The following is a 25,034-nucleotide window of genomic DNA, read 5'->3' as shown; positions in this document are numbered from 1 at the left end:
GTTCTGCACACCATTGACTAATGCAGCCTGTGTTTCTCAACATGCTTGTTCTGCACACCATTGACTAATGCAGCCTGTGTTTCTCAACATGCTTGTTCTGCACGCTGCCTTCTTGTTCAGAGGAGACACACTGAAAAGGTGAGATGGAAGTACCTTTCCCATCTGGATCCTCCATGGTTCCTGCGAGAGGGACCAGCTCCCCCCTGCTCCCATCTCCCTGCACCCCCAGGAGGGGCACCTCCAGGCCTGAGCCCCCTGGGTCGGGGTACCCCACTCCAGCCACAGCGGGGAGGAGCAGCTGTGTCCCTGGATACTTCATCAGCCCTGAGCGGCACATAGAGTACACAGAGCATCACGCGAGCAGCCACACTCTCCTAATGCAGAACCCCTCAGGGAAAAGGACCCCTCACAATGAAGACCCCCTTTTTACTGACTGTCATATTAAAGCCAGCCCTGTATGCTAATGATATACAGCAGCAGCAGCGCAGATACCATGAAGGAAAATGAAAGTGCACGTAACATGACTTTCTTGCTGCACATTTAACACCTTTGTGAAATGATTTTGTTAGCTACAAGCAGCGAAGCTAATTGCAACCTGCAAGTAACGCCTTTAAAAGGCTCCTCTACAGCACTGTACAGTCCTTGACAGATCAATAGGTAATAATCTGACCCCAGCTCCCGCCGCTGTCTGCCAGGCTCCTGGCACGCTCGCGCTGTCGCTCCAGCTCGCACGCAGCGTGTACGAGGCACTGCTGGCTTCTTCTGCAAGCCAGAGCCAGCTCCCTCGTCGATTCCTTCAGCAAGCTGTGCTCCTGCAGAGAGGCCAGCCCCAGACTCACAGAGTCTCTGCACTGATTCAGACAGGCTGTCACTCGCACCCTGCAGGCCAGCGTCAGGGCGTCCAGTGAGGCCTGGTAGCCCCCTCCGTGCGGCACCACCTGTGCCCCCTGGAGGCTGGCCCCGGAGATCCGGGCTGTCCTCCCACTCAGGGGCTCCGTGAAAGTGTCTCCCAGGAGCAGGGGGGCGCCGGAGGGACTGAGCACCCCGCCGACTGGAATTACACAACCTAGGCAACAGAAACAACGCCTTTTTAAACTTGTGATTGTGTTTCTGTTTTTAACCCACAAACACTGTTAACAACACCCCTTGTGCTTTACTGTGCAATAGTGGTACAGCATTTCTCCTCTGTGCAGTAATTCTCCCTGCGTGTCTGTGTGTATGTACTGCACATCACACATGTACCTTCTGCATTCTCCCTGCGTGTCTGTGTGTATGTACTGCACATCACACATGTACCTTCTGCATTCTCCCTGCGTGTCTGTGTGTATGTACTGCACATCACACATGTACCTCAACGTGCTTCCATATATCTGGAAAACCTCTTACTATCCCACTGTGATGAAGCTTGGTATAAACATTATTTCCTATGAGAAGTTATTGGGGTGTCTGTCTGTCTGTCTGTCTGTCTGTGCGTTTGTCCATGTGCGTATCTGTAAAAACCTTTTTAAACGAGGACCCCAGACATGCACTAAATAAATAAATGGGACTCTGTTTTACCGGAGTGGGGATCCAGGCTCACTCCGATGATAGGAACCACACGTCCAGTGTGGCGGTGCACCATGACCCCTCCGATCTCAATGGACTCCAGCAGCTTTGTGAGCGGGCTGACGTAGGTGCCTCCCAGGGGGTGCACACGGCCAGTCTGAGGGTGAATAGTGACCCCCAGTGTGGGCACTGGAGCCCCTGTTGCTGGATCTGCCATGGGCCCCCCGAGCTTCAGGTCCCTCCCAGGGTCTAATCCTCCCAGAATACATTTCACTGGCAGCCCGGTCCTGCTGCACACCGGAAACGGAACAAAGGGGATGAGAGGCTCCTCCCATTTACTGAGCTCGCCTGGAGAGTCAGAAAGTACAGCAGCTGCAGGGATTTCCTGTTATATCTCCAAGCGTGACTGTGGAATGAGTCTGCGGTGCACTTACCTGCTGAGCAGTCTGCAGTGAAGACCAGAGTGGATCTCACGGGGTCGAAGGCCACGTTACCTGCGATAGGTAAGAGCTTCCCGGTGTGAGGGTTCACACAGAGGTCCCGGGGCACCGGCACGGGGGAGCCCCCGGCTGACAGCATCTGAGCATCAGCATTCGGGACGATCAGTCCGGTCAGGGGGTCAACGTGGACCACATCACAGGCTCGCACTGTCCCGTCAGGAGCTACGAAGAACAGCACAAGACATGAAGTCAAAGCAGGAGGCTTTCAGACTGGATACAGTCAGTAACCCCGACCCCGACCATGACCGCGACCCCGACCCCGACCCCGACCATGACCCCGAACCCGACCATGACCGCGACCCTGACCCCGACCCCGACCCGACCATGACCCCAAACCCGACCCCGACCCCGACCATGACCCCAAACCCGAACCCGACCATGACCCCGAACCCGACCCCGACCCCGACCCGACCCAGACCATGACCGCGATCCCGACCCCGACCATGACCCCGACCCCGACCCCGACCCGACCCAGACCATGACCGCGATCCTGACCTCGAACCCGACCCCGACCCCGACCATGACCCCGAACCCGACCATGACCCCGAACCCGAACCCGACCATGACCCCGACCCCGACCCCGACCCGACCCAGACCATGACCTCGAACCCGACCCCGACCCCGACCATGACCGCGACCCTGACCCTGACCCCGACCCCGAACCCGACCCCGAACCCGACCCCAACCCCGACCATGACCCCGACCCCGACCATGACCCCGAACCCGACCCCGACCCCGAATGCCAGCTCAAAGGAGCGGGGGTCACAGGGCTTACTTACCCAGCAGGTCCTCTCTTGTCAGGATCTCTGCTTTGCTGCTTGATAAGAGATGAGCCCCAGTGCCATCCCCCAGCACTCCCCAGGCTCTCAGTCTCTGGCACTCCTGTGTCACCTCCCCTGACATCTGGGCAAGCAGAGAGGCCAGGCGCCGGGTCAACAGGCTGGCCCGGCCCTCCTCCTCCTCACAGAGCTGCTCCGACAGGCTAGCCCGGCCCTCCAGCTCACAGAGCTGCTCCAGCAGCCGCTGAGCCTCCAGCAGGGCAGCACTGAAGCTCACATGGTGCTCCTCTCGGCTCCTCCAGTCCTCAGCCAGCAGCTGCAGCTGTTTCTCCAGGAGCCGGCCAAACTCCACAGCCAGGGCCTTCCTGCGGCCCACCTCCGCCTCCACCTGAACAGGACAGGAAGCAGAACTGAGAATGCAGGGTGAGAGAGGCTGTCCCTGCACTGTGAATGCACTGAGTCCAGGAGCAGGATGAGAGAGGCTGTCCCTGCACTATGAATGCACTGAGTCCAGGAGCAGGGTGAGAGAGGCTGTCCCTGCACTATGAATGCACTGAGTCCAGGAGCAGGGTGAGAGAGGCTGTCCCTACACTATGAATGCACTGAGTCCAGGAGCAGGGTGAGAGAGGCTGTCCCTGCACTATGAATGCACTGAGTCCAGGAGCAGGGTGAGAGAGGCTGTCCCTGCACTATGAATGCACTGAGTCCAGGAGCAGACTGAGAGAGGCTGCCCCTGCACTATGAATGCACTGAGTCCAGGAGCAGGGTGAGAGAGGCTGTCCCTGCACTGTGAATGCACTGAGTCCAGGAGCAGACTGAGAGAGCCATGTTTGTTTGGTTCACACTTACCTTAATGCTTCTCAGTGCGATTGATGACTGGACCTCCTAACCCAGCTCCTGTGTTAGTCTGCATTAATCACTACCAGAGTGGTTGTGCACAGCATTAGCGTGTGGAAATGACCGAAGCCACATTAAAGATGAATGTGACTTGTTTGATTGCAGACTCACCTCCCGGCGCTTTCTTTCAAAGCTCTCCAGCACCGCAGTACTGGCTAGCTTTCCATTTCCAGAGAGGTTAGTCCAGCTCACCAAGAGCTCCTTCAGGGACTCTGTTTCCCTGAGCGTTTTCTGATATAAGACTTTCACCTGGAAGAGAGTCCGCAGCCACTGGGGTTAACCTGTTATTATTAGTATCATCATCATCATTAGTATCATCATTATTATATCATTAGTGTCCAACGCAGCGGTCAAAACACGCTCAATGTTTGACCAGGGCACTTAACAAAAGGTAAGGCCGTTACCTCGTCTTTGAGCTGGCTGAGTCTTGTTGTCACGGAGACAGTGTGCTTCAGCAGAATTCCGTAGAACAGATTGGTGTCAAACGCTTCCAAGTCAATCTGCTGCTCGTAGTCCCAGAACTCATCGACTGAGAAGAGAAGAATTCAGAACGAGGCTCTGAAGAGAATTCCACCGTGCTGCAGCACAGGAGGGATTCAACACACAATAACACTGGCTTGTCTTATGAAGGCAGATGAGGCGCTGATAGAGAAAGCCCTGACCTCTATATTGTGTGCTGAGTGAAATGACTGCTGATAACCAGACAGTGGGTTTAGGGTTTTTTAAGAGCTAACGCGTTCTTGTTTCACACTGTGTTTGAGTTCTGACCTTGTGCAGCTCTGTTTCCCAGCTCCTCTTCGCACTCCTGTCTCTGCAGACTGCGATGGAGCTTTTTCAAAGTGAGGACCGTGGATCCTTTCGAAGAATAATCGTCAAAGTTGTATTTGAGATGCAGTTTCCTATACTTTGGGTCTGCAGGTTTCTTTTCAGGCCATCCAAACTCCCTGAATAAAATCTGAAAAATAAAAAATACAGCCTTAAAACCAGGACCCATGGAGCAGTAATTCAGAAAGACAGAACACAAATACACGGAGCGTAGCGCTATACACAGTATACATGAGAGTTTACTGGTACTGTCAGCCGTCTCCAAGGATCTTTGCAGAATTCGATTGTTAAAGTGGAACTTACCAGCAGCGTCACGCAGACACTGAAGATGACAAGAGCTCCGATCAGCAGGCCCACGATGACGAGCCAGTCTGGTCTGAGCAGGAGGCTGGCTGTGCTGGCCCGGGCGATACCGATTCGGATCACATGCCGAGGAACAGTCGGGAAGAACGGGCCTTCCTCGTAACACTGGCCTCCCACAGGCATCACTCTGAGGTACTGTTACAGTGCAAACACAAACACAGCAGCTTTAATGAGAAGAACGGGCCTTCCTCGTAACACTGGCCTCCCACAGGCATCACTCTGAGGTACTATTACAGTGCAAACACAAACACAGCAGCTTTAATGAGAAGAACGGGCCTTCCTCATAACACTGGGTTACCTAGTCATGTTGTTGAAGGAGACTCTTCTTCACACAGAGAGTGCTGAGGGGATGGGATGGGTTACCTAGTCATGTTGCTGAAGGAGACTCTTCTTCACACAGAGAGTGCTGAGGGGATGGGATGGGTTATCTAGTCATGTTGCTGATGGAGACTCTTCTTCACACAGAGAGTGCTGAGGGGATGGGATGGGTTACCTAGTCTGGTTAGAAAGCGAGTGTATTCTGCGAGACTCTTACCATCTTCTTATGCTGGTTGCTGTTCAGTTTCAGCACATACACCCCGGGCTGGGTGAAGGGGAAGGAGAACAGCTTTGAGGCAGCGTGTGAGAGACTCATCTCCTCTGCCAGCGCTCTGAATCCTCCCCAGTCAAACCTGCTGTTAGTGTTGAGCAGATTACCGCTGGAATCAAAACACAGTATATTGAGTTACTTTACAAAGCACTGTGTCTATCTGAAAGGGTGCAGGCTGGATGAGTTACTTTACAAAGCACTGTGTCTATCTGAAAGTGTGAAGGCTGGATGTGAATATTTATACAGTCTTTTTGCTGTCCAGCTTTGAAGATGACCGCTGTTTACCGAACCCATTTTTTGGGATCAAAGGGAGAACAGCCTGCCCTTTGCTACAGTATTCAGTAGGAGGGAGACTCTAACAGCAGGTTGTGAGAGTCACTTCACAGCTGTGTAATGGCACAGTGGCATCTCTTATACAAGATGATTCACTTACACATCGTAAACAGGATAGTGTTCCTTCGACACAGTGAATACGAGGACGTCTCCAAGACTCAGGCACACCGTGGGGTTTAAAATCCCTGCAAACTGGAAGTCTGGCTGGGGTGTGGGATGTTTATCAGCCCCACCGAGAGTGTCGTTTCCCCCCGCTGTGTTATTGTAGTGAGGGGCGTTTCCTAAGAAAGAAAAACACACGTGGAAGATTAGACTCCCCATTAGAGATCAGATCGAACTTCTACCAGGTAATACAAATCACAGGCTAGACCTGCCGCTGTGTCTATAGAGTCTTCACTTGCCATGTGAATCACAGGCTAGACCTGCCGCTGTGTTTATAGAGTCTTCACTTGCCATGTGAATCACAGGCTAGACCTGCCGCTGTGTCTATAGAGTCTTCACTTGCCATGTGAATCACAGGCTAGACCTGCCGCTGTGTCTATAGAGTCTTCACTTGCCATGTGAATCACAGGCTAGACCTGCCGCTGTGTTTATAGAGTCTTCACTTGCCATGTGAATCACAGGCTAGACCTGCCGCTGTGTTTATAGAGTCTTCACTTGCCATGTGAATCACAGGCTAGACCTGCCGCTGTGTTTATAGAGTCTTCACTTGCCATGTGAATCACAGGCTAGACCTGCCGCTGTGTTTATAGAGTCTTCACTTGCCATGTGAATCACAGGCTAGACCTGCCGCTGTGTTTATAGAGTCTTCACTTGCCATGTGAATCACAGGCTAGACCTGCCGCTGTGTTTATAGAGTCTTCACTTGCCATGTGAATCACAGGCTAGACCTGCCGCTGTGTCTATAGAGTCTTCACTTGCCATGTGAATCACAGGCTAGACCTGCCGCTGTGTTTATAGAGTCTTCACTTGCCATGTGAATCACAGGCTAGACCTGCCGCTGTGTTTATAGAGTCTTCACTTGCCATGTGAATCACAGGCTAGACCTGCCGCTGTGTCTATAGAGTCTTCACTTGCCATGTGAATCACAGGCTAGACCTGCCGCTGTGTCTATGGAGTCTTCACTTGCCATGTGAATCACAGGCTAGACCTGCCGCTAGCCACTTGACCATTATTGAAATGGAACTCAGTTAAGTTATCCTGTGTGCAACCTATGATGTGTTTGTTTGTTGAAGTGGTTATCCTGTGCACAGTCTAGATGATGTGTTTGTTGAAGTGGTTATCCTGTGCACAGTCTAGATGATGTGTTTGTTTGTTGAAGTGGTTATCCTGTGCACAGTCTAGATGATGTGTTTGTTGAAGTGGTTATCCTGTGTGCAGTCTAGATGATGTGTTTGTTGAAGTGGTTATCCTGTGTGCATTCTAGATGATGTGTTTGTTGAAGTGGTTACCCTGTGCACAGTCTAGATGATGTGTTTGTTGAAGTGGTTATCCTGTGCACAGTCTAGATGATGTGTTTGTTGAAGTGGTTATCCTGTGTGCATTCTAGATGATGTGTTTGTTGAAGTGGTTATCCTGTGTGCAGTCTAGATGATGTGTTTGTTGAAGTGGTTATCCTGTGCACAGTCTAGATGATGTGTTTGTTGAAGTGGTTATCCTGTGCACAGTCTAGATGATGTGTTTGTTTGTTGAAGTGGTTATCCTGTGCACAGTCTAGATGATGTGTTTGTTTGTTGAAGTGGTTATCCTGTGCACAGTCTAGATGATGTGTTTGTTGAAGTGGTTACCCTGTGCACAGTCTAGATGATGTGTTTGTTTGTTGAAGTGGTTATCCTGTGTGCAGTCTAGATGATGTGTTTGTTGAAGTGGTTATCCTGTGCACAGTCTAGATGATGTGTTTGTTGAAGTGGTTACCCTGTGCACAGTCTAGATGATGTGTTTGTTGAAGTGGTTATCCTGTGTGCAGTCTAGATGATGTGTTTGTTTGTTGAAGTGGTTATCCTGTGTGCAGTCTAGATGATGTGTTTGTTGAAGTGGTTATCCTGTGCACAGTCTAGATGATGTGTTTGTTGAAGTGGTTATCCTGTGCACAGTCTAGATGATGTGTTTGTTGAAGTGGTTATCCTGTGTGCAGTCTAGATGATGTGTTTGTTTGTTGAAGTGGTTATCCTGTGTGCAGTCTAGATGATGTGTTTGTTGAAGTGGTTATCCTGTGCACAGTCTAGATGATGTGTTTGTTGAAGTGGTTATCCTGTGCACAGTCTAGATGATGTGTTTGTTGAAGTGGTTATCCTGTGTGCAGTCTAGATGATGTGTTTGTTTGTTGAAGTGGTTATCCTGTGTGTAGTCTAGATGATGTGTTTGTTGAAGTGGTTATCCTGTGCACAGTCTAGATGATGTGTTTGCTGAAGTGGTTATCCTGTGCACAGTCTAGATGATGTGTTTGTTGAAGTGGTTATCCTGTGTGCAGTCTAGATGATGTGTTTGTTGAAGTGGTTATCCTGTGCACAGTCTAGATGATGTGTTTGTTGAAGTGGTTACCCTGTGCACAGTCTAGATGATGTGTTTGTTGAAGTGGTTACCCTGTGCACAGTCTAGATGATGTGTTTGTTGAAGTGGTTACCCTGTGCACAGTCTAGATGATGTGTTTGTTGAAGTGGTTACCCTGTGCACAGTCTAGATGATGTGTTTGTTGAAGTGGTTACCCTGTGCACAGTCTAGATGATGTGTTTGTTGAAGTGGTTATCCTGTGCACAGTCTAGATGATGTGTTTGTTGAAGTGGTTATCCTGTGCACAGTCTAGATGATGTGTTTGTTGAAGTGGTTATCCTGTGCACAGTCTAGATGATGTGTTTGTTGAAGTGGTTATCCTGTGTGCAGTCTAGATGATGTGTTTGTTGAAGTGGTTATCCTGTGCACAGTCTAGATGATGTGTTTGTTGAAGTGGTTATCCTGTGTGCAGTCTAGATGATGTGTTTGTTGAAGTGGTTATCCTGTGCACAGTCTAGATGATGTGTTTGTTGAAGTGGTTATCCTGTGTGCAGTCTAGATGATGTGTTTGCTTGTTGTTGAAGCTCACCAGAACTCTTCAAAGTTGTATTTGGGTGACTGGGTGAGTTCCTGCTCCCCCGCATCAAGTGTTGTATCTCTTTAGGATCGGGATTCAACACCCCCAGAAATCCCAGCGCTGCAAAGAACCAGAGCACTGAATGGAACACACAGAGTGGAACCGGCAGCAGTGAATACACATGAAGATCAGAGCTGGAAGCGAGGGACCTGCTTTTAAAGCACAGCATATTTCACTTGTCTGTTTATAAAACTGAAGACGTGTAACCCATATTAACTCAGCTTGAGATCTTGAGTGTGTTTGATACGGATATGAAGCTCACCGTTTGTTTGTACGAGGTACACTGGCACAGCGTAGTCCTTCTTCAGAGCACATTTCTGCGCGCTGATAGAATCCCAGCTGCTTGTGAAGGTTTCGATGGTGCTGACTGACGTCTTCACCTGGTAAAACCCACACGTTCACGAGAACACAAAACAAGAATCTGTGATGAAGACATCAAATGATTTGTACTAACAACACACATCTTACGAATCTTACGTGTTCTGCACTTAGCTAAACCGGTCTCAAATGTGCAGCTTCGAAAGAAACACGTGTCATCTATAGCGCATGTGAATTTTCATTTTAAAACATGAAACCTGCTCTGTCTCGGTTAAAGGGAGCTCTCAGTTTCTTATTTGCAGTGCACGATGATCAGCACACAGAGATGATGTGTTATTTGCAGTGCACGATGATCAGCACACAGAGATGATGTGTTATTTGCAGTGCACGATGATCAGCACACAGAGATGATGTGTTATTTGCAGTGCACGATGATCAGCACACAGAGATGATGTGTTATTTGCAGTGCACGATGATCAGCACACAGAGATGATGTGTTATTTGCAGTGCACGATGATCAGCACACAGAGATGATGTGTTATTTGCAGTGCACGATGATCAGCACACAGAGATGATGTGTTATTTGCAGTGCACGATGATCAGCACACAGAGATGATGTGTTATTTGCAGTGCACGATGATCAGCACACAGAGATGATGTGTTATTTGCAGTGCACGATGATCAGCACACAGAGATGATGTGTTATTTGCTCACCTTGTTTCCGTTGTCACTGATCTGCAGCTGGAAGGTTTCTCTGCAGAGGAGCTGGATGATGTGTCTCTGCCTCCTCCGGCACTCTCTGTCGCACACAGTGTCCACGTCTTCAGCTCCACACAAGCACAGCCCCAGGGCTTTATCATAACCCCGATAGTCAGAGGGAGAGGAGCAGACCTGTGATCAAAGATCCAGGAGTCATGGAACGAGAGAGGCGTCTAGAACAGCTTCCCATTGTGAAAACCAGCTGTGGGTCATGCTAGCGTGCACAGTGCTGTGGCTCATGCTAGTGTGCACAGTGTTGTGCAGTGGCTCATGCTAGTGTGCACAGTGCTGTGGGTCATGCTAGTGTGCACAGTGCTGTGGGTCATGCTAGTGTGCACAGTGCTGTGGCTCATGCTAGTGTGCACAGTGCTGTGGCTCATGCTAGTGTGCACAGTGCTGTGGGTCATGCTAGTGTGCACAGTGCTGTGGGTCATGCTAGTGTGCACAGTGCTGTGGGTCATGCTAGCTTGCACACACCTGGAGTGCACAGTACTCTGTCCACTGCTCCTGGGTAAGGCAGGCCCCCTCCTGGTTCCTGGTGCTCCCGTCCCTGCAGATCTCATAGAGCTGCTGCACACAGAGCCTGGAGTCCTGCCCTGCCGGTGTGTACCCTGAGACACAGGGGCACTGACTGTCACTGACCTGCAGGAATACACAGCAATGTTACTGTGTGTTCAAACACTGGCCACTGTGTATCACTGCAGCCTGACCTTCTCTTCCCCAGCCTCTCTGTGGTGGAAGCAGCTCCCGGAGAACTTCAGGACGGCTCTGTCTCTCGCTGCCTTCCTCTGCCAGACCCCGTACCTGGAACTCCTGTCTCTCCCAGGCACAGATCAGTGTCAATTACCAGACCCCCTACCTGGAACTCCTGTCCTTCTCCCAGGCACAGATCAGTGTGAATTACCAGACCCCCTACCTGGAACTCCTGTCTCTCCCAGGCACAGATCAGTGTCAATTACCAGACCCCCTACCTGGAACTCCTGTCTCTCCCAGGCACAGATCAGTGTGAATTACCAGACCCCCTACCTGGAACTCCTGGCCTTCTCCCAGGCACAGGCAGCTCTCCTGCCCCTGTTGGGGCTGCCTGGCCTCCGAGCCGCAGGTAAAGCAAGCTGCCTGGCCCTCCAGGTGATTGAAGTAGTCGACAGGACACTCGAGACAGCCGTCTGCACTCACTGCTGCTTCAGCGGGGCCAAAGCTGCCTCTGGGACACGGGACTGGAGCTGCACTTCCTTCTGGACAGTAAAACCCTTTCAAAAGAGGAGCGAGTCACATGCGGCGCACTCAGCCTTCTTGTGTGTGAGTCACATGCGGCGCACTCAGCCTTCTTGTGTGTGAGTCACATGCGGCGCACTCAGCCTTCTTGTGTCTGTCTCTGGGCGGGGCAGCTATGGTGACAGACACTGATAAAGGCTTCCGTCGCCATGTCTGTCATCGCATGTTCTTTGAGTATTTCTTGATGTTGTCTTACCTGCTTGGCACTGGCTGTGGTTGCTTCCCTCTCCTGTGCAGTTGGTTCCAGGGCTACAGCTTCCCTGCCTGGAGTCTGAGCTCAGGCTGGATGAAGTGCAGGACTTCACACACAATATAAAGAGCAAGCAGCTCCAGGCTGGGGCCGGCTTCATGCTGCTTCTCTATCGGGGACACTCTGAGAAGCACAGAGCAGCCTCTTCAGCCTTCTCCTGCTTCTCTCAATTATTGATGGAAACCGAGCCACTGGCAGCTTCCTATGAAACATTCATGTCAAACAGAGCTGTTCTGCTGTGGATCAAGTTCCTGTTTGTTTGAACACACCGTTAACCCAGCATGTCTTTACCTGCACAGATCTGCAGGTGCTGTTTTCACATTCCGTTCTGTTCTGTTTCGTTCTCTAAACCTGTCTTTACCTGGCTTTGAGCTTGCCAGGAGAATCCTAACTGCCAGGATGGAGCAGCCGTTCCCTTCAGATCATGTGACAGGGTACATATAGACGAGGGAGGCGTAGGGGGGCCTGACAGAGCTGAAAGGTTACACTGTCACATGACTGGAAGGGAACGAGGAAGGCTGTTATCCCTGGCTTCTTGAGACAGGAATAGGATGATAATAATTCAACAGCAGAGCGACAGGACCCAGACCCCCTCACACACAATACAGAGCAAGAGAAACGTATTCCAATGACAAGCCCACAGATCTCAGGTCTCGTACGCTTAGACTAGTAAACCCTCAACCCTGGTCCAGATCAGTCACTTTCACAGGAACAGATGTTCAAGAGTTTATGTATCTGAAACAAACAACAACACGCTCAAAACAAGCCGGCCATGTGAGGTTTGTTTGGCTTGGCTGGACTTGTGTTTGAGTTTAGAGGACACTAAACTCAAACACACAGAACACTCTGAGCTACAGAGACAGGACTGAATCTGTTTAGGTGAACAAACAAGAACCAGGGGGGCAGGATTGAAGTCCTTACAATCTTAAAAGGAGCTGACATGGTTAAACCGAACCATTACTCTAAGTGCAGCACAGAAACCAGGACCAGAGGACACAGTTAGAAATTCAGTGGAGACACACTTAGGACAGAGGGAAGGAGACTCTTCTTCACACAGAGAGTGCTGAGGGGATGGGATGGGTTACCTAGTCATGTTGCTGAAGGAGACTCTTCTTCACACAGAGAGCGGTGAGGGGATGGGAGGGGTGACCTAGTCATGTTGCTGAGGCAGAATCACTTGGACCCAACTTGACAAAGTTCTGAGATCAGTCAGCTACTAGGAACTGGACGAGCTTCGCTGGGCCGAACGGCCTCCTCTCGTTCGTACATTTTCTTATGCTCTTGTCAATCTCCCTCCACAACCTGAAACATTCTGGAAGATTTGAATGGTTAATGGTGTTTTGTAATGTAATTCTTCTGAGCCTACATATCTATATACAAGCTGTTCTGCTCATTGCGAGTTTGTGACCTCTTTAATAAACATCACATGCCCTTTACCAATGGACCTGTCGTACTCACAGTGGTGCTAAAATGGATTTGACCCATCTTGGTTCGCACTCCTTTAAAGATCTGTAATGATCTATCAGGACCTCCTTGACAATGAGACGGATATCCAGGGCTCTGTATCCTGGTTCAATAAGTCTAGTACGTTGCAGTTTGAGAGAGGGAGCTATTTCCTGTGTTTACCAATCCCTTGGGCAGGATTGGGCGATCCCCTGTACTGTGCAGATAAGCACACTGACAAACACCACAGTCCCTTTCCAGTTATTCATTGATAACAGACTTCCAGTAACTTTCCAAAGGCTAAAGGTGAGTTGGTAGATGTGGAAATATTTGAAAACGTGCAGACTTGACAACATGTTGAGATGAATCAGCTCCCAGGAACCGGACGAGCACAGGGGGGGTCGAATGGCCTCCTCTCATTCAACGTTCTTCAACACTTCGGATTGTCTTAAACGACATCTGTGTCTGTACAGTGGACAAGGACGTACTGAAGTGTGGACTGATCCATCTGTACAGTGGACAAGGACGTACTGAAGTGTGGACTGATCCATCTGTACGGTGGACAAGGACGTACTGAAGTGTGGACTGATCCATCTGTACAGTGGACAAGGACGTACTGAAGTGTGGACTGATCCGTCTGTACAGGACAAGGACGTACTGAAGTGTGGACTGATCCATCTGTACAGTGGACAAGGACGTACTGAAGTGTGGACTGATCCATCTGTACAGTGGACAAGGACGTACTGAAGTGTGGACTGATCCATCTGTACAGTGGACAAGGACGTACTGAAGTGTGGACTGATCCATCAATGTGGGCTTGTATGGAAGCAGATGAAGTCTGATTGCCTAGACTTCAACAGTCAGTGGCTAGCTGTAATTTCGAAGCCATATCCTGAAATGATTACAAAGTAACTCTGCTGCTGAATCCTTTCAGAAAGGGTTGGGCTGCAGTCCCTGCGCCGCACAGCAGGGGTCTCAATAAGCCCTGCGGAACGGGCAGTGTTGGGAGATACACTGTCCCTGCCGCTGACATGAGATGAGCTTCAAAGAGCCCGGCTGGTTTGCACAGCGGTTAAGATGCTTGCTTGTGGTTTACAGCCAGCCTCCGCCCTGTTACACCCGTGAATAAACTCCATCAGAGACTGTCTTACAGGAAGCATGCTGCTCCATACAAACACACTGCCAGCTAAACTGCTGGACTTGGTTTCTTCTGCAGGCTCCCATTCTATCTTGGCACTGAAGACCAATGAGCTTTGACTCGCAGCCGAGAAATAATGTGAGTTTCACAACAAATGCGTCATCACTGGAGCTCCAGTGACCTGTCACCTACACTCCTCTCTGAACGACCAGCACTCAGTAAGATCCACGCGTTTCCATTGCTGTGTTGGGTTATACTGTGGCAGTAATGTGAGTTTCACAACACCTGCGTCATCACTGGAGCTCCAGTGACCTGTCACCTACACTCCTCTCTGAACGAACAGCACTCAGTAAGATCCACGCGTTTCCATTGCTGTGTTGGGTTATACTGTGGCAGTAATGTGAGTTTCACAACACCTGGGTCATCACTGGAGCTCCAGTGACCTGTCACCTACACTCCTCTCTGAACGACCAGCACTCAGTAAGATCCACGCGTTTCCATTGCTGTGTTGGGTTGTATTGTGGTATTACACAAGGCCAGCTTATTCAGGACTAGCCAGCACTCTTCTATATGGGATATTCCTTGAAAGCGGTTATTATCCAGTTGCTAACAATGCCCGCATTGCTGTCCTATGCATGGACACAGCAAGGGCTCCACACTGGAGGGGTAGCGAAGGTGCCAGCATGTCTTTGGAAGCTTGCAATTATATTTCAGTTCTGCACTTCTATGATTGTGTCACTCTAGTGCCTGAAAACAAGTCTGATTTAGCAGCCTCTATCTGCAGCTGTAAAGACAGCACTGCAAGGCAAGGTAATCCTACAGACAACATAGAGGATATGTGTGTGTTTGGTATGTTCACCTCACTTCTCCACAGTCAGCCCGGAGAAGACTTTTCAAAGCCTTTCCTGGTGCGAAAGCAGAAACAACACAAGAGAATAATGCAGAACACCTACAATAGGATGTGAAGTATTGATAAAGTGCATGACTGTGTTCTCATAGGATTATATTGCTGCATGTGTAAGAGACTGTGTGATATTTGTAATAAAGGATTATATTGCTGCATGTTTAAGAGACTGTGTGATATTTGTAATAAAGGATTATATTGCTGCATGTGTAAGAGACTGTGTGCAATACCTTTGTTATCTGTCTCTGCTGATAACAACATGTGACGTTGTTGTTCAGATTTTTCTTTGAACTTCCACGTTGTGTTTATTGACAGCAGTCAGGGTTGCTGATAAGAGAGTCACAAACGGCTATAAATAGAGATTCCGAGGCAGACAGCGAGCAAGCTCTGAAGCAGCCATGTATGTGGAAGTGGTGATGATCGCATGCTCCTTCGCTGCTGCAGCAGGTAAGCCTCTCTGTGCAGCTGCTGGAAAGCGCAGAATGAAACGACAGGGCTTTACAATGACAGCTGGACAAATCCCTCCCCTTGAAACGCATTACTGAACCTTTGTAAGTTACAGCAAGATTTCTTCATGCAAATGTTTAGTGTCATTTCTTTTTTATATTGTTTTTAGGATATCCAGCTCCTCTGCACACTGGCCAGGGTGACAGGAGTGCATTGTGGGATCACTTTAGCCAACTGACCAATCAGGTCACAGACAAAGTGGATAACACCCAACAGGCTGAAATCAGCAAGCAAGTAAAGTAAGTGGCACATTGTGAGAATGTACTGGACCAGGCTTCTACCCCTGGAGACCTGGGTTCAATCTAGCTTCAGTTAGAACGTCACTGACGTCTTTGTTGAAATGTTTGCAGACTAGACTGAGGAGGGTAAGATTAAAAAATACAGCAGCAGCTCCCAGCATCGGAACAAACTGTCCAACAGCATTTTAAATGAAGGACTTTTCAAACAACATGAACCCGTGTTTTTGATACTTGTGTGCAGAAGATGATATTGTTGATTATTACACATATTTAGTATTTTTAGATTTGCTGCAATTGAATATTACTAGCTTCCTTCTCCAACAAATAATGTTTAAGACAAGAAAAACTGATATGTTAGGTTTTGGAATAACACTGATCTGTTGTCATTTTCAAATGGTTAGATTTCCACATTGCATATATGCTGAGCATCTCTGAGCTTCAATTGAATTCCATATCGTGTACAATAAAGCTGTGCGTCTGTTCAGCTGTACTGCTAGATTAACAGCACCTCCTGTTCACCCGCAGGGGGCTCTGGAAGGACAGCCTGGAGAACGTGAACCTCTACACAGACAGCCTCACCCCCTTCACCCTGGAGCTCCGCAGCAAACTCAGCCTGGAGACTGACAAGCTGCGGGTCCAGATCATGAAGGAGCTGGAGGACCTCCGTGAGAAGATGTCCCCTCACGCTGACGAGGTCCACCAGAAAATCAGCAGGAACGTGGCCCAGCTCCAGCAGAGACTGGCTCTGCCCGCCAGCAAGCTGAGCAGCATGGTGCAGCAGATCACGGGGCAGCTGTGCAGGCAGCTCCGAGGACTCGAGACCAAACCCCTGGGAGACCAGACCCCAGACCACGAGGAGGACGTTCTGCACAGGATCAGGCAGACCGTGCAGGACAGCAAACTCAAGCTGGCTCCCTATCTAGCAGAGTTTCAGGCGGAGGCTTTGCGGGCGGTCGGAGAGCTGCAGGAAAGTTTCTCTCCTTACGCCAGAGTGGTCCAGGATGAGCTGCAGCAGCATGCAGAGGAGGCGTCCCGGAGGCTCACGGAGAATGTGGAGCAGCTGAGGGCTCACGTTGATGAGAACACCGGCAGACTGTGCCAGCTCTCAGAGTCTGAGGGGCTTCAGGGGCAGATTGAGCAGAGGGTCTCTGAGTTCTGCCAGGGAGCCTCCTCGTACGCAGACAGCTTCACTCAAGGGATCGCTCAGGACTTCAGAGACTTGAGCCACAGCAGAGCTCCTGTTTCTCTGACCTTGCAGGACCGTGGTAGGCCACTGGAGGAGGACTTCTCTGCCAAACTCCGCTCCTTGTTAGAGGATATCAGGCACAACCTGAACTCACCCGTGTAAATATTTATAATAACACAACACACTCGTTTTGTACCAGATATGCTTTCAATGTGTTATTTACTGTTGTAACAAATCATGTATATAAGATGTGAACTAGCTGTGTGAAATCAGAGGGGCTGTTTCCATGAAATGTCACTTATTTAAAAGAAAGAAGGTTTTGCATGCAACTGCGCTTGAGATCCCAATCCATTGTTTATCTGTGATACAACTAGAGTCTTTGTAAATACTGTTCATTGCTCTGAATGTACTTTTCTAGGCTGACTGGAGTTTCTATTTTGTAATCGTTGTAAATAAACGTGCAGTAGCTTGTGCTTTAGCCCTGTATGCAGTCGTCTGTGTCTCTAAGGCAGCCTGAATGACGTTCCTCAAACACTTTCATTGCTGTGCCTCGTTTCAGCAAACAAAACGAAATGAAGCTTGCATCGGCTCTCAGACAGAAAGCCTCCTGCTGTGGGGGGTTAGGGTAAGGGTTTATAAAAAGAGGAGCAGTTTTAACAGGCAGCTCTGTCGTTTCATTTTTGGTTCATCTGTTCCAGCTCGTGAAGAGGTGGGAATTACAAAGTGCATAATAATCTTGACAAGCCAATTCTAACCCACACGGACTTTATTTTGACAAAAACTAAATGTTAAACTTTTGGATCAAATTGACAGCCATCAATTAAATTAATATGTGGATATAACTTTTTTGGTACCTGAATTTTGACGCACACATTTTTTAAGAAAAGCGAAATATTCAAATTAAATAAATAAATACCGAATGTAATTTTAGCTGCTTTTGCCAAAAATGGCCAGTAGTGGGCAGCAGTGAGCGAGTCGCTGCGCATGACGTCACGGAACGGCAGCTGGGCGCAGTCTGCGCAGCTCGACAAAGGAAAAAATAAAGCCAGCGTCAGAGCATCGGCGCAGCACCGAGAACGACTCGAAAACAAAACAGAGAAACAAACACACGCCGACTCCACACAGAGCATTGCAATCGCACTGGCGTCCGCGCACTATAACACGGTAGGCTTTTTCTTCTGATAACTTTATGAATCCATGTTTGGACGTGTGGCAACTTAGACACGTGACCGAGGCAAACGCGCTGCTCGGGTAATACTTCATCGTTGATTTTGTTTACAGTCTCAACTCTGTTAAAAACAACGCAAACTGCAGGATCGCGTTCACTTTAATCATTACTGTTGAGTTAAGAAAGCGCGATACGCGTTAACGTGCACACAAGAACCACACAAACAATAAGGCCTATCTAAAAAAACAAGCGTCTTAATAAAACAAATACATTCCGTGCATTTAAAACCACGCCGTTTCAAATTCCACACAATGTCCGATAACAGCAATGTGAACAACTGGACCGACGAGGAAACGCGTCTTCTCATCTCAATCTGGAGCCAGGAACAGGCGCAGCGGACTGATGTGAGTGACCTGGGCAAAAAAACGCACATGTTCCGGGAGATCGCTGCGAAAATGTTGGAAAACAGTTTCCAAAGAAGTGAAAATCAGTGCCGGAGTCGAATTCATGTTCTGAAGCGCAAGTACTTGCAGTGCCGAGCGAACCAAAGCACCGGAAAGGACAGCCGCCAGTGCTCGTACTACGAGGAGCTCGACGCTGTGTTTGCGAGCAGCCCGGTGACGTCACCGCTGCAGCTCCCAGGTATTCCTTCAGGGTTAGACAGCGGCGCGGTGCAGAAAACTGAAACCCCCTCCGACTCCGCAACCGACGAAGCGAAGCCAGGTAAGCGTGTCTGTAATGTCTTATCTCAACTTTTATCAACATCTGTGAAACAATAATTCAGAGGCATGTCATATTAACCCGTTCAGGACCATTGCCCTCACTTCCTCTAATAGAGGAGCCCCATAGCAATGCAGAGCAGAGTGCTGTAGAATACCCTTTAATGAAGAGATTCCTTTAATAGAGGAGCCCCATAGCAATGCAGAGCAGAGTGCTGTAGAATACCCTTTAATGAAGAGATTCCTTTAATAGAGGAGCCCCATAGCAATGCAGAGCAGAGTGCTGTAGAATACCCTTTAATGAAGAGATTCCTTTAATAGAGGAGCCCCATAGCAATGCAGAGCAGAGTGCTGTAGAATACCCTTTAATGAAGAGATTCCTTTAATAGAGGAGCCCCATAGCAATGCAGAGCAGAGTGCTGTAGAATACCCTTTAATGAAGAGATTCCTTTAATAGAGGAGCCCCATAGCAATGCAGAGCAGAGTGCTGTAGAATACCCTTTAATGAAGAGATTCCTCTAATAGAGGAGCCCCATAGCAATGCAGAGCAGAGTGCTGTAGAAAACCCTTTAATGAAGAGATTCCTTTAATAGAGGAGCCCCATAGCAATGCAGAGCAGAGTGCTGTAGAATACCCTTTAATGAAGAGATTCCTTTAATAGAGGAGCCCCATAGCAATGCAGAGCAGAGTGCTGTAGAATACCCTTTAATGAAGAGATTCCTTTAATAGAGGAGCCCCATAGCAATGCAGAGCAGAGTGCTGTAGAATACCCTTTAATGAAGAGATTCCTGTTCTTCTCCCTCTTTCAGGACCTAGCGAGTTCAACGCACAAAGTATCCTCCTGCTCCTGCTGTTCATCAGACAGCACTGGGACCTGTACAGAGCCAACCACCGCAGCCTGCTGTTTCAAACGGTCCATCGGGAGTTCCAAGCGTCCGGGTACGAGATCTCCTGCGAGAAACTGAAGAAGAAGTGGAACAATCTGCTGGTCACGTACAAGCGTGCGAAGGAGCGATGCAAAGGAAACGGAAAAGCCAAGATCGCGTGGGAATACTATGAGGTGCAGCGTGCCGTTTATTCAATAGAGTGAGAATCACCAGCCGGAGCGTCTAACAAACCGCGTGTGAGAGCGTGTGTGCGTGCGTGTGTCAGTGCGTGCGTGTGTGTCAGTGCATGTGTGCGTGTGTGTGTGTGCGTGCGTGCATGTGTCCGTGCGTGCGTGCGTGTTTGTGCGTGCGTGCGTGTATCAGTGTGTGTGTGCATGCGTGTTTGAGCGTTCATGCGCGTGTGTGTGCGTGCGTGCATGTGTCAGTGCGTGCGTGCGTGTTTGTGCGTGTGTGTGTGTCAGTGCGTGTGTGCGTGCGTGTGTGTTTGTGCGTGCGTGTTTGTGTGTGCGTGCATGTCAGTGTGTGTGTGTGTGCGTGTGTCAGTGTGTTTGTGCGTGTGTGTGTGTCAGTGTGTGCGTGCGTGCATGTGTCCGTGCGTGCGTGGTGCGTGTTTGTGTGTGCGTGTGTCAGTGCTTACAGCACGCAGCGTCCCGGTGCACTTCACCCCATCCTGTTACAAAGGAAGGCCGGTGGGGAAGGCGAGTCGATGGGAAGGTCTTGTGTTTAAACAGACTCTGCTAGAAGAGCTCCACGCTGTACTGTGTAGAAAGCCAGCAGTGAAAGGAGTAGCGCTTGACTGTGTGTGACGCTCGTGTTTGTGTGTTTTTCAGCTGATGGACAGCATCCTAACAGAGAGGCCCTCCCCTCCACCTGCAGGTAACATCAGGATCAGCAATATGTACAAAGACATCTCTGAACATATCCGAGGTTTAGAAGCAGCGTGTCATGATGAGCAGTTATTGTGAGTGGTGCTAACAGCAGTTACTGGGATAGTGGCAGTGTCTGCCTTGCTTCTGAATCACTCACTGTGTCTGTATAATGATACAAAACCTCTCTTTACAGGACAAAATGGGACATCTGTTCAAGAGGTTTCAGGGGACACGTCCACAAGGGGGACAGCACAGCCCTCCTCGCAAGAGCAAGGCACACGTAACCAGCAGTCCTCTTTCCTTTATTATCCTGGCCTTCATCCTTTTACGCCTTTCATGGCTTTTTCCATCTGCTTGGTGTTTGTTTTGCACTGGTTGAAATTTGATGAAAGTGCCCGATTATTTTTATTTCAACTCCTGCACACGGTCTGAATGCAGTGAGGAGTGTGTGTGTTTATTAATTACACACTGGGTGTGTAGCGTGCGTGTGTGTGTTAATTACACACTGGGTGTGTAGCGTGCGTGTGTGTGTTAATTACACACTGGGTGTGTAGTGTGTGTGTTAATTACACACTGGGTGTGTAGCGTGTGTGTTAATTACACACTGGGTGTGTAGCGTGTGTGTTAATTACACACTGGGTGTGTAGCGTGTGTGTTAATTACACACTGGGTGTGTAGCGTGTGTGTGTGTGTTAATTACACACTGGGTGTGTAGCGTGGGTGTGTTAATTACACACTGGGTGTGTAGCGTGGGTGTGTGCGTGTGTGTTAATTACACACTGGGTGTGTAGCGTGGGTGTGTTAATTACACACTGGGTGTGTAGCGTGGGTGTGTGCGTGTGTGTTAATTACACACTGGGTGTGTAGCGTGGGTGTGTTAATTACACACTGGGTGTGTAGCGTGCGTGTGTTTATTAATTACACACTGGGTGTGTAGCGTGCGTGTGTGTGTGTTAATTACACACTGGGTGTGTAGCGTGTGTGTTAATTACACACTGGGTGTGTAGCGTGCGTGTGTGTAACTTGCCTCGTTTTGTTTTATTTAAAGCAGCACATGGAGTAAGTGATGAGATTGTAAAGCCCGTGGGTACAGACGACACATCAGCGACAGTCCAGACAGCATCACTAGAAGGTAAACCCTTCCTGTCCTTGTTCTCATTGGAAGCACAGCACATGCTTCTACACAGTATTGGTGTGCAGAGCTTCAGGAAGCACATCAAGCCTTTGCTGTGTTGCGACGGTACATTTTCAACATGAATCCTCGTTGATTTTCTGTTTCTGTCGCACCTCACGGGAGCGTTCACCAGGAGAGAGAGCATTTCTCTTGTGAGCGCCTTTCCAGTTCACACGCCCTTCTGTCTCAGTGCTGGGGCTCGAAATGAAGTGAAACGCCCTCTTGTGGCAAAACCTCCACCTCTGATTGTGAAAGTCATTAATGTGTGTTTGTTTTAATACAGGAGCTGCGAGCCTCAAAGGAGCCCCGCTGGTGGCGAGTGAAAAAATACTCGTGTTTCAACGCATGTATAAAGAGGAAGGTAGCGTGCCGTCATCACTGTTACACTTGAGCTGTTTCTGTGAGAACTCGTGCTGTCGTTGCATGCTGTGTCCGCAGAGCAGGGGGGTTCTGTGATTCAAGCGGACCGCTCTTTCACCCTGCGTGAGCCGGAGGCTGCATCGCCTCGCTCTCGCTCTAGCGATCAGAGCAGTAAACTCTTTATATTATCTTTGTAGTCTGGGCTCGCACACTCTGAGGAGACGTGTGCTTTACATGCAGTAACATGAGGTATTACATGAACCCACCGAGCGTGGAGATTTGAAGAAACAGTAGAATACTCTGAGCAGTCAGACACGGTCACACTGGTGGGTTATTGGGGTTGCTGTTGAGTTTCACCTCCATGACTAACAGGGCTGTAGTACACTAGCTAGAATAGTGAGTAACTGACGTGTTACCCAGAGCACCGACATGAGCAGCCATTCCTGTCCCTCTCCCTCCTGCAGCGGCCGCAGAGTTCAGCACACAGACCACCCTTCTGCTCATACAGTGCGTGTCCCGGCACTGGGACCTGTACAGTGCTAATAATCGCAGCCAGCTGTTCCACACGGTCAGCAAAGAGCTCCAGCTCCACGGGATCCAGCTGTCCAGCGAGAAGCTGAGAAAGAAGTGGAATAACCTGATCGTCACGTACAAGCGAGCCAAAGAGAGGAGCGAGATCGCAGGCAAGCCCAGGACTACATGGGAGTACTTCCAGGTACAGCCCCAGTCCGCATCACAGCATCCATCCGAATATTTCAGGCCCCTTGAAATTCGAGCTATAAAGTCCAGTGTTTCTAATGGCAGACATTGTAACAAACGTGTTGTTCATTGTGTGGCGTTGGAGTTTCAGATGTTATGTAATTAGTTGTGTCCTGTTTGTTTGTTTGTTTTCCTCAGTTGATGGACAACCTGTTCAGTAAGAAAGGGATCCCTCCCCCTCCAGCCGCTCCCATCAGCACAACCTGCCTGTTCCCAACTCCTCTAAAACTAGAGACCGCTGCTCCCACTGCAACCCCCCTGCAGCCTGCATTGTCTCTCCCGTCCTCTTCAGTCATCCTGCTTCCCATTTCCACTCCCAGCTCCTTTGCCCTTCCTCAGACTCGTCCAGTGATAAGTGTTCAAACCCCATGGCCGTCCCAAAGCACAGTCCTGACCCCGGCTCCCTCTCTGGGCCCCACAGTCCCGGCCGTTTCCAGGATCCAGCAGTCGCCACCAAAAAAGAGGGTGAAAAAAGCCGCCGTGAACGTGGCCGCTGCTTTCGTGACGCAGCAGACGGAGCAGGTGAGGGAGCACTCCAAAATGCTGGAAAGCTTAATGGAGATGCATGAAAGCAAAACGAAGGGGGCTGAACAGAGGAAGAGGAGGTGTGAGCAAAGGGAGAAGAGGAGAGAACGGAGGGAGATTGCGATGTTAAGAGCGCTGAATCAGATCTCCTCCAAGCAGGATCGTGTCATTCAGCTTCTTCAGAAGCTTGCTGAGAAGCCGTGATCTTTGTGTTCTCCGCCCCAGGAGAGCGGAGGCTGTTACAAACCCTGTGCTGCAGCGATGTCTTCAAACGCTCCGATCTCATTAACCACGGGAGACGGTGCGATCAAACCCCCTGAACTCACACAGTTCAACTGTGGCTCACGGACATACAAATGAACCCTTTTGTGGAAGCAGCTTTGCAAAGCAGACACTCTGTGAAAGACTCCATCTCAAACCATGCGAGGCGGTGACCGCATGCAGCAATGTTTTGTTTTTGTTCATAACACCAATTAACCCTTTGTTTGTTTGTGCCCAACAATTAAGATTCTTGCCTGTGTTTTTTTTTGCTTCATGTTAAAGCAGTGTGTCAATTAAAAAAAAAAACAGTTGTGAAAATCTCTACAGATTTGAGAAGTGTATCAATATGACCATTGTGGTGTTACTTTAGACAGAGAAGCAGTAATAAAAGTGACGCACTGCCCTGCTCAGCATCGTTTCATGGAAGAGGTTTTAATCATGGCTGCTTGTTCCAGCTCTCGCTCACACAAGCAGGAAATCAAAGACACAGGCTGATCTGAAGCAAAATCAACCCAAAGAAAGAGCTGAAACATACTGAATAATCCCACAAAGCACTGGGACTCCTGTGAGCGAGACGGGGCTCAGAGGTGCAGTTCTGAAAGAAACACACGTGTGACAGGGGAGACCGGACTGCCCGTCTGACGTACGCACAGTGCTGAGGAAGAGGGCGGCAGACCCGCGGGATTCGCCTGTCAGTCACGGCGGTCACACAGAGGTGGGGAAGAGGGTGTGTGGGCTTTCCCTCTCTCTGAGTGGCTGGGACGCGGGTCCTAGAAATGAATACTTTGTTGTTTCCTCAGATCTGCCCCTTTAGACCTGAACAACGAGCTCGCGGTCACGCTGCTCAGCAAGACCGCGGCCGGACGGGAGAAAAGCCCCTCACAGGACCGAACGAAACAGAGAGAAAGCAGGGAAATCCTTGGGCAGACCCCGATAGTGTTTTAAACCGAGCTGAGGAACAGCGACGTGTAGGACGGAGAGCGGCGACTGGGGAAACCCCCGCTGCAGAGTGCAGCACGTTTCTTTAGTCGTTTTCATTACTGTGTTTTATTTTTCGTTTTCATTATTCTTTGAGCACCTGCGAGTGCACCTGTTCTGTACTGTGTACCCTGCCCTGGTATTCCACAGCAGGGGGGCGTGGTCTTCAATGGAAACGCACACGGTTTTTTCATCCCAAGTTTTCGTGATGGTTTTTGTTCAAAGATAAACGCAGGCCAGCATCGTATACAAACCAACAAGGAATTAGACCTTTTAAGATTCATTTTTGTATTTTGAGCGATTCTTATGGTTGAGATTTTATGTTGAAATTCTAAATAAATAAATATTGAAACGATG

At 49.4% G+C, this 25,034-nt stretch overlaps 3 protein-coding genes across 5 annotated transcripts in view; 2 read left to right on the top strand and 1 right to left on the bottom strand.

Annotated features, from left to right (window-relative positions):
* Nucleotides 1-11,660, bottom strand: part of LOC117397326 (uncharacterized) — a 17,832-nt gene extending 6,172 nt beyond the window's left edge. The window contains exons 1-16 of the mRNA XM_059009946.1: nucleotides 11,507-11,660; nucleotides 11,062-11,285; nucleotides 10,513-10,686; nucleotides 9,991-10,167; nucleotides 9,221-9,338; nucleotides 5,932-6,112; nucleotides 5,445-5,607; nucleotides 4,850-5,044; nucleotides 4,490-4,676; nucleotides 4,126-4,250; nucleotides 3,833-3,970; nucleotides 2,825-3,212; nucleotides 1,980-2,207; nucleotides 1,558-1,893; nucleotides 671-1,066; nucleotides 154-324 (exon numbers count right to left, since the gene is read on the bottom strand). Of these exons, the coding sequence (XP_058865929.1) occupies nucleotides 154-324; nucleotides 671-1,066; nucleotides 1,558-1,893; nucleotides 1,980-2,207; nucleotides 2,825-3,212; nucleotides 3,833-3,970; nucleotides 4,126-4,250; nucleotides 4,490-4,676; nucleotides 4,850-5,044; nucleotides 5,445-5,607; nucleotides 5,932-6,112; nucleotides 9,221-9,338; nucleotides 9,991-10,167; nucleotides 10,513-10,686; nucleotides 11,062-11,285; nucleotides 11,507-11,660 (3,355 nt within the window). The remainder of the gene's footprint in view (nucleotides 1-153; nucleotides 325-670; nucleotides 1,067-1,557; nucleotides 1,894-1,979; nucleotides 2,208-2,824; nucleotides 3,213-3,832; nucleotides 3,971-4,125; nucleotides 4,251-4,489; nucleotides 4,677-4,849; nucleotides 5,045-5,444; nucleotides 5,608-5,931; nucleotides 6,113-9,220; nucleotides 9,339-9,990; nucleotides 10,168-10,512; nucleotides 10,687-11,061; nucleotides 11,286-11,506) is intronic.
* A 3,695-nt stretch (nucleotides 11,661-15,355) lies between these two features.
* On the top strand, nucleotides 15,356-17,455 carry LOC117397136 (apolipoprotein A-IV-like). The gene is made up of 3 exons (XM_033995700.3): nucleotides 15,356-15,492; nucleotides 15,662-15,791; nucleotides 16,317-17,455. The coding sequence occupies exons 1-3, from the start codon at nucleotides 15,444-15,446 to the stop codon at nucleotides 17,137-17,139; spliced, it is 1,002 nt and encodes a 333-aa protein (XP_033851591.2). The 5' UTR covers nucleotides 15,356-15,443; the 3' UTR covers nucleotides 17,140-17,455.
* Nucleotides 17,456-17,999: 544 nt separating this feature from the next.
* LOC117397481 (uncharacterized) lies at nucleotides 18,000-25,032 on the top strand. Of its 3 annotated transcripts, none has more exons than XM_059009996.1 (8): nucleotides 18,000-18,868; nucleotides 19,674-19,924; nucleotides 20,582-20,627; nucleotides 20,814-20,894; nucleotides 21,672-21,752; nucleotides 22,078-22,155; nucleotides 22,619-22,869; nucleotides 23,052-25,032. In XM_059009996.1, exons 1-8 carry the CDS (start codon nucleotides 18,457-18,459, stop codon nucleotides 23,640-23,642), a joined length of 1,791 nt encoding a protein of 596 aa, XP_058865979.1. In that variant the 5' UTR covers nucleotides 18,000-18,456; the 3' UTR covers nucleotides 23,643-25,032. The 3 variants fall into 3 exon arrangements, with proteins under 3 accessions (XP_058865979.1, XP_058865978.1, XP_058865977.1); XM_059009995.1 differs by having other exon boundaries at nucleotides 20,814-20,900; XM_059009994.1 differs by having other exon boundaries at nucleotides 20,814-20,900; nucleotides 21,669-21,752.
* The last annotated feature ends 2 nt before the right edge of the window (nucleotides 25,033-25,034 follow it).

The sequence above is a fragment of the Acipenser ruthenus genome, chromosome 40, assembly GCF_902713425.1.
Source record: "Acipenser ruthenus chromosome 40, fAciRut3.2 maternal haplotype, whole genome shotgun sequence".
NCBI classification, from domain to species: Eukaryota; Metazoa; Chordata; class Actinopteri; order Acipenseriformes; family Acipenseridae; genus Acipenser; species Acipenser ruthenus.
The sequence above is the reverse complement of the archived record's forward strand: the minus strand, read 5'-3'. Positions and strand labels throughout refer to the sequence as shown.

What these genes read in the sequence shown, in the direction of transcription:
- LOC117397136 (XM_033995700.3), top strand. Translation starts at nt 15,444, where the DNA reads ATGTATGTGGAAGTGGTGATGATCGCATGCTCCTTCGCTGCTGCAGCA. An exon ending in CTCCTTCGCTGCTGCAGCAG is followed by an intron (nt 15,493 to 15,661) that starts GTAAGCCTCTCT and finishes TATTGTTTTTAG; the next exon opens with GATATCCAGCTCCTCTGCAC. An exon ending in GAAATCAGCAAGCAAGTAAA is followed by an intron (nt 15,792 to 16,316) that starts GTAAGTGGCACA and finishes GTTCACCCGCAG; the next exon opens with GGGGCTCTGGAAGGACAGCC.
- LOC117397481 (XM_059009994.1), top strand. Translation starts at nt 18,457, where the DNA reads ATGTCCGATAACAGCAATGTGAACAACTGGACCGACGAGGAAACGCGT. An exon ending in CTCGCAAGAGCAAGGCACAC is followed by an intron (nt 20,901 to 21,668) that starts GTAACCAGCAGT and finishes TTTTATTTAAAG; the next exon opens with CAGCACATGGAGTAAGTGAT. An exon ending in ACGCATGTATAAAGAGGAAG is followed by an intron (nt 22,156 to 22,618) that starts GTAGCGTGCCGT and finishes TCCCTCCTGCAG; the next exon opens with CGGCCGCAGAGTTCAGCACA.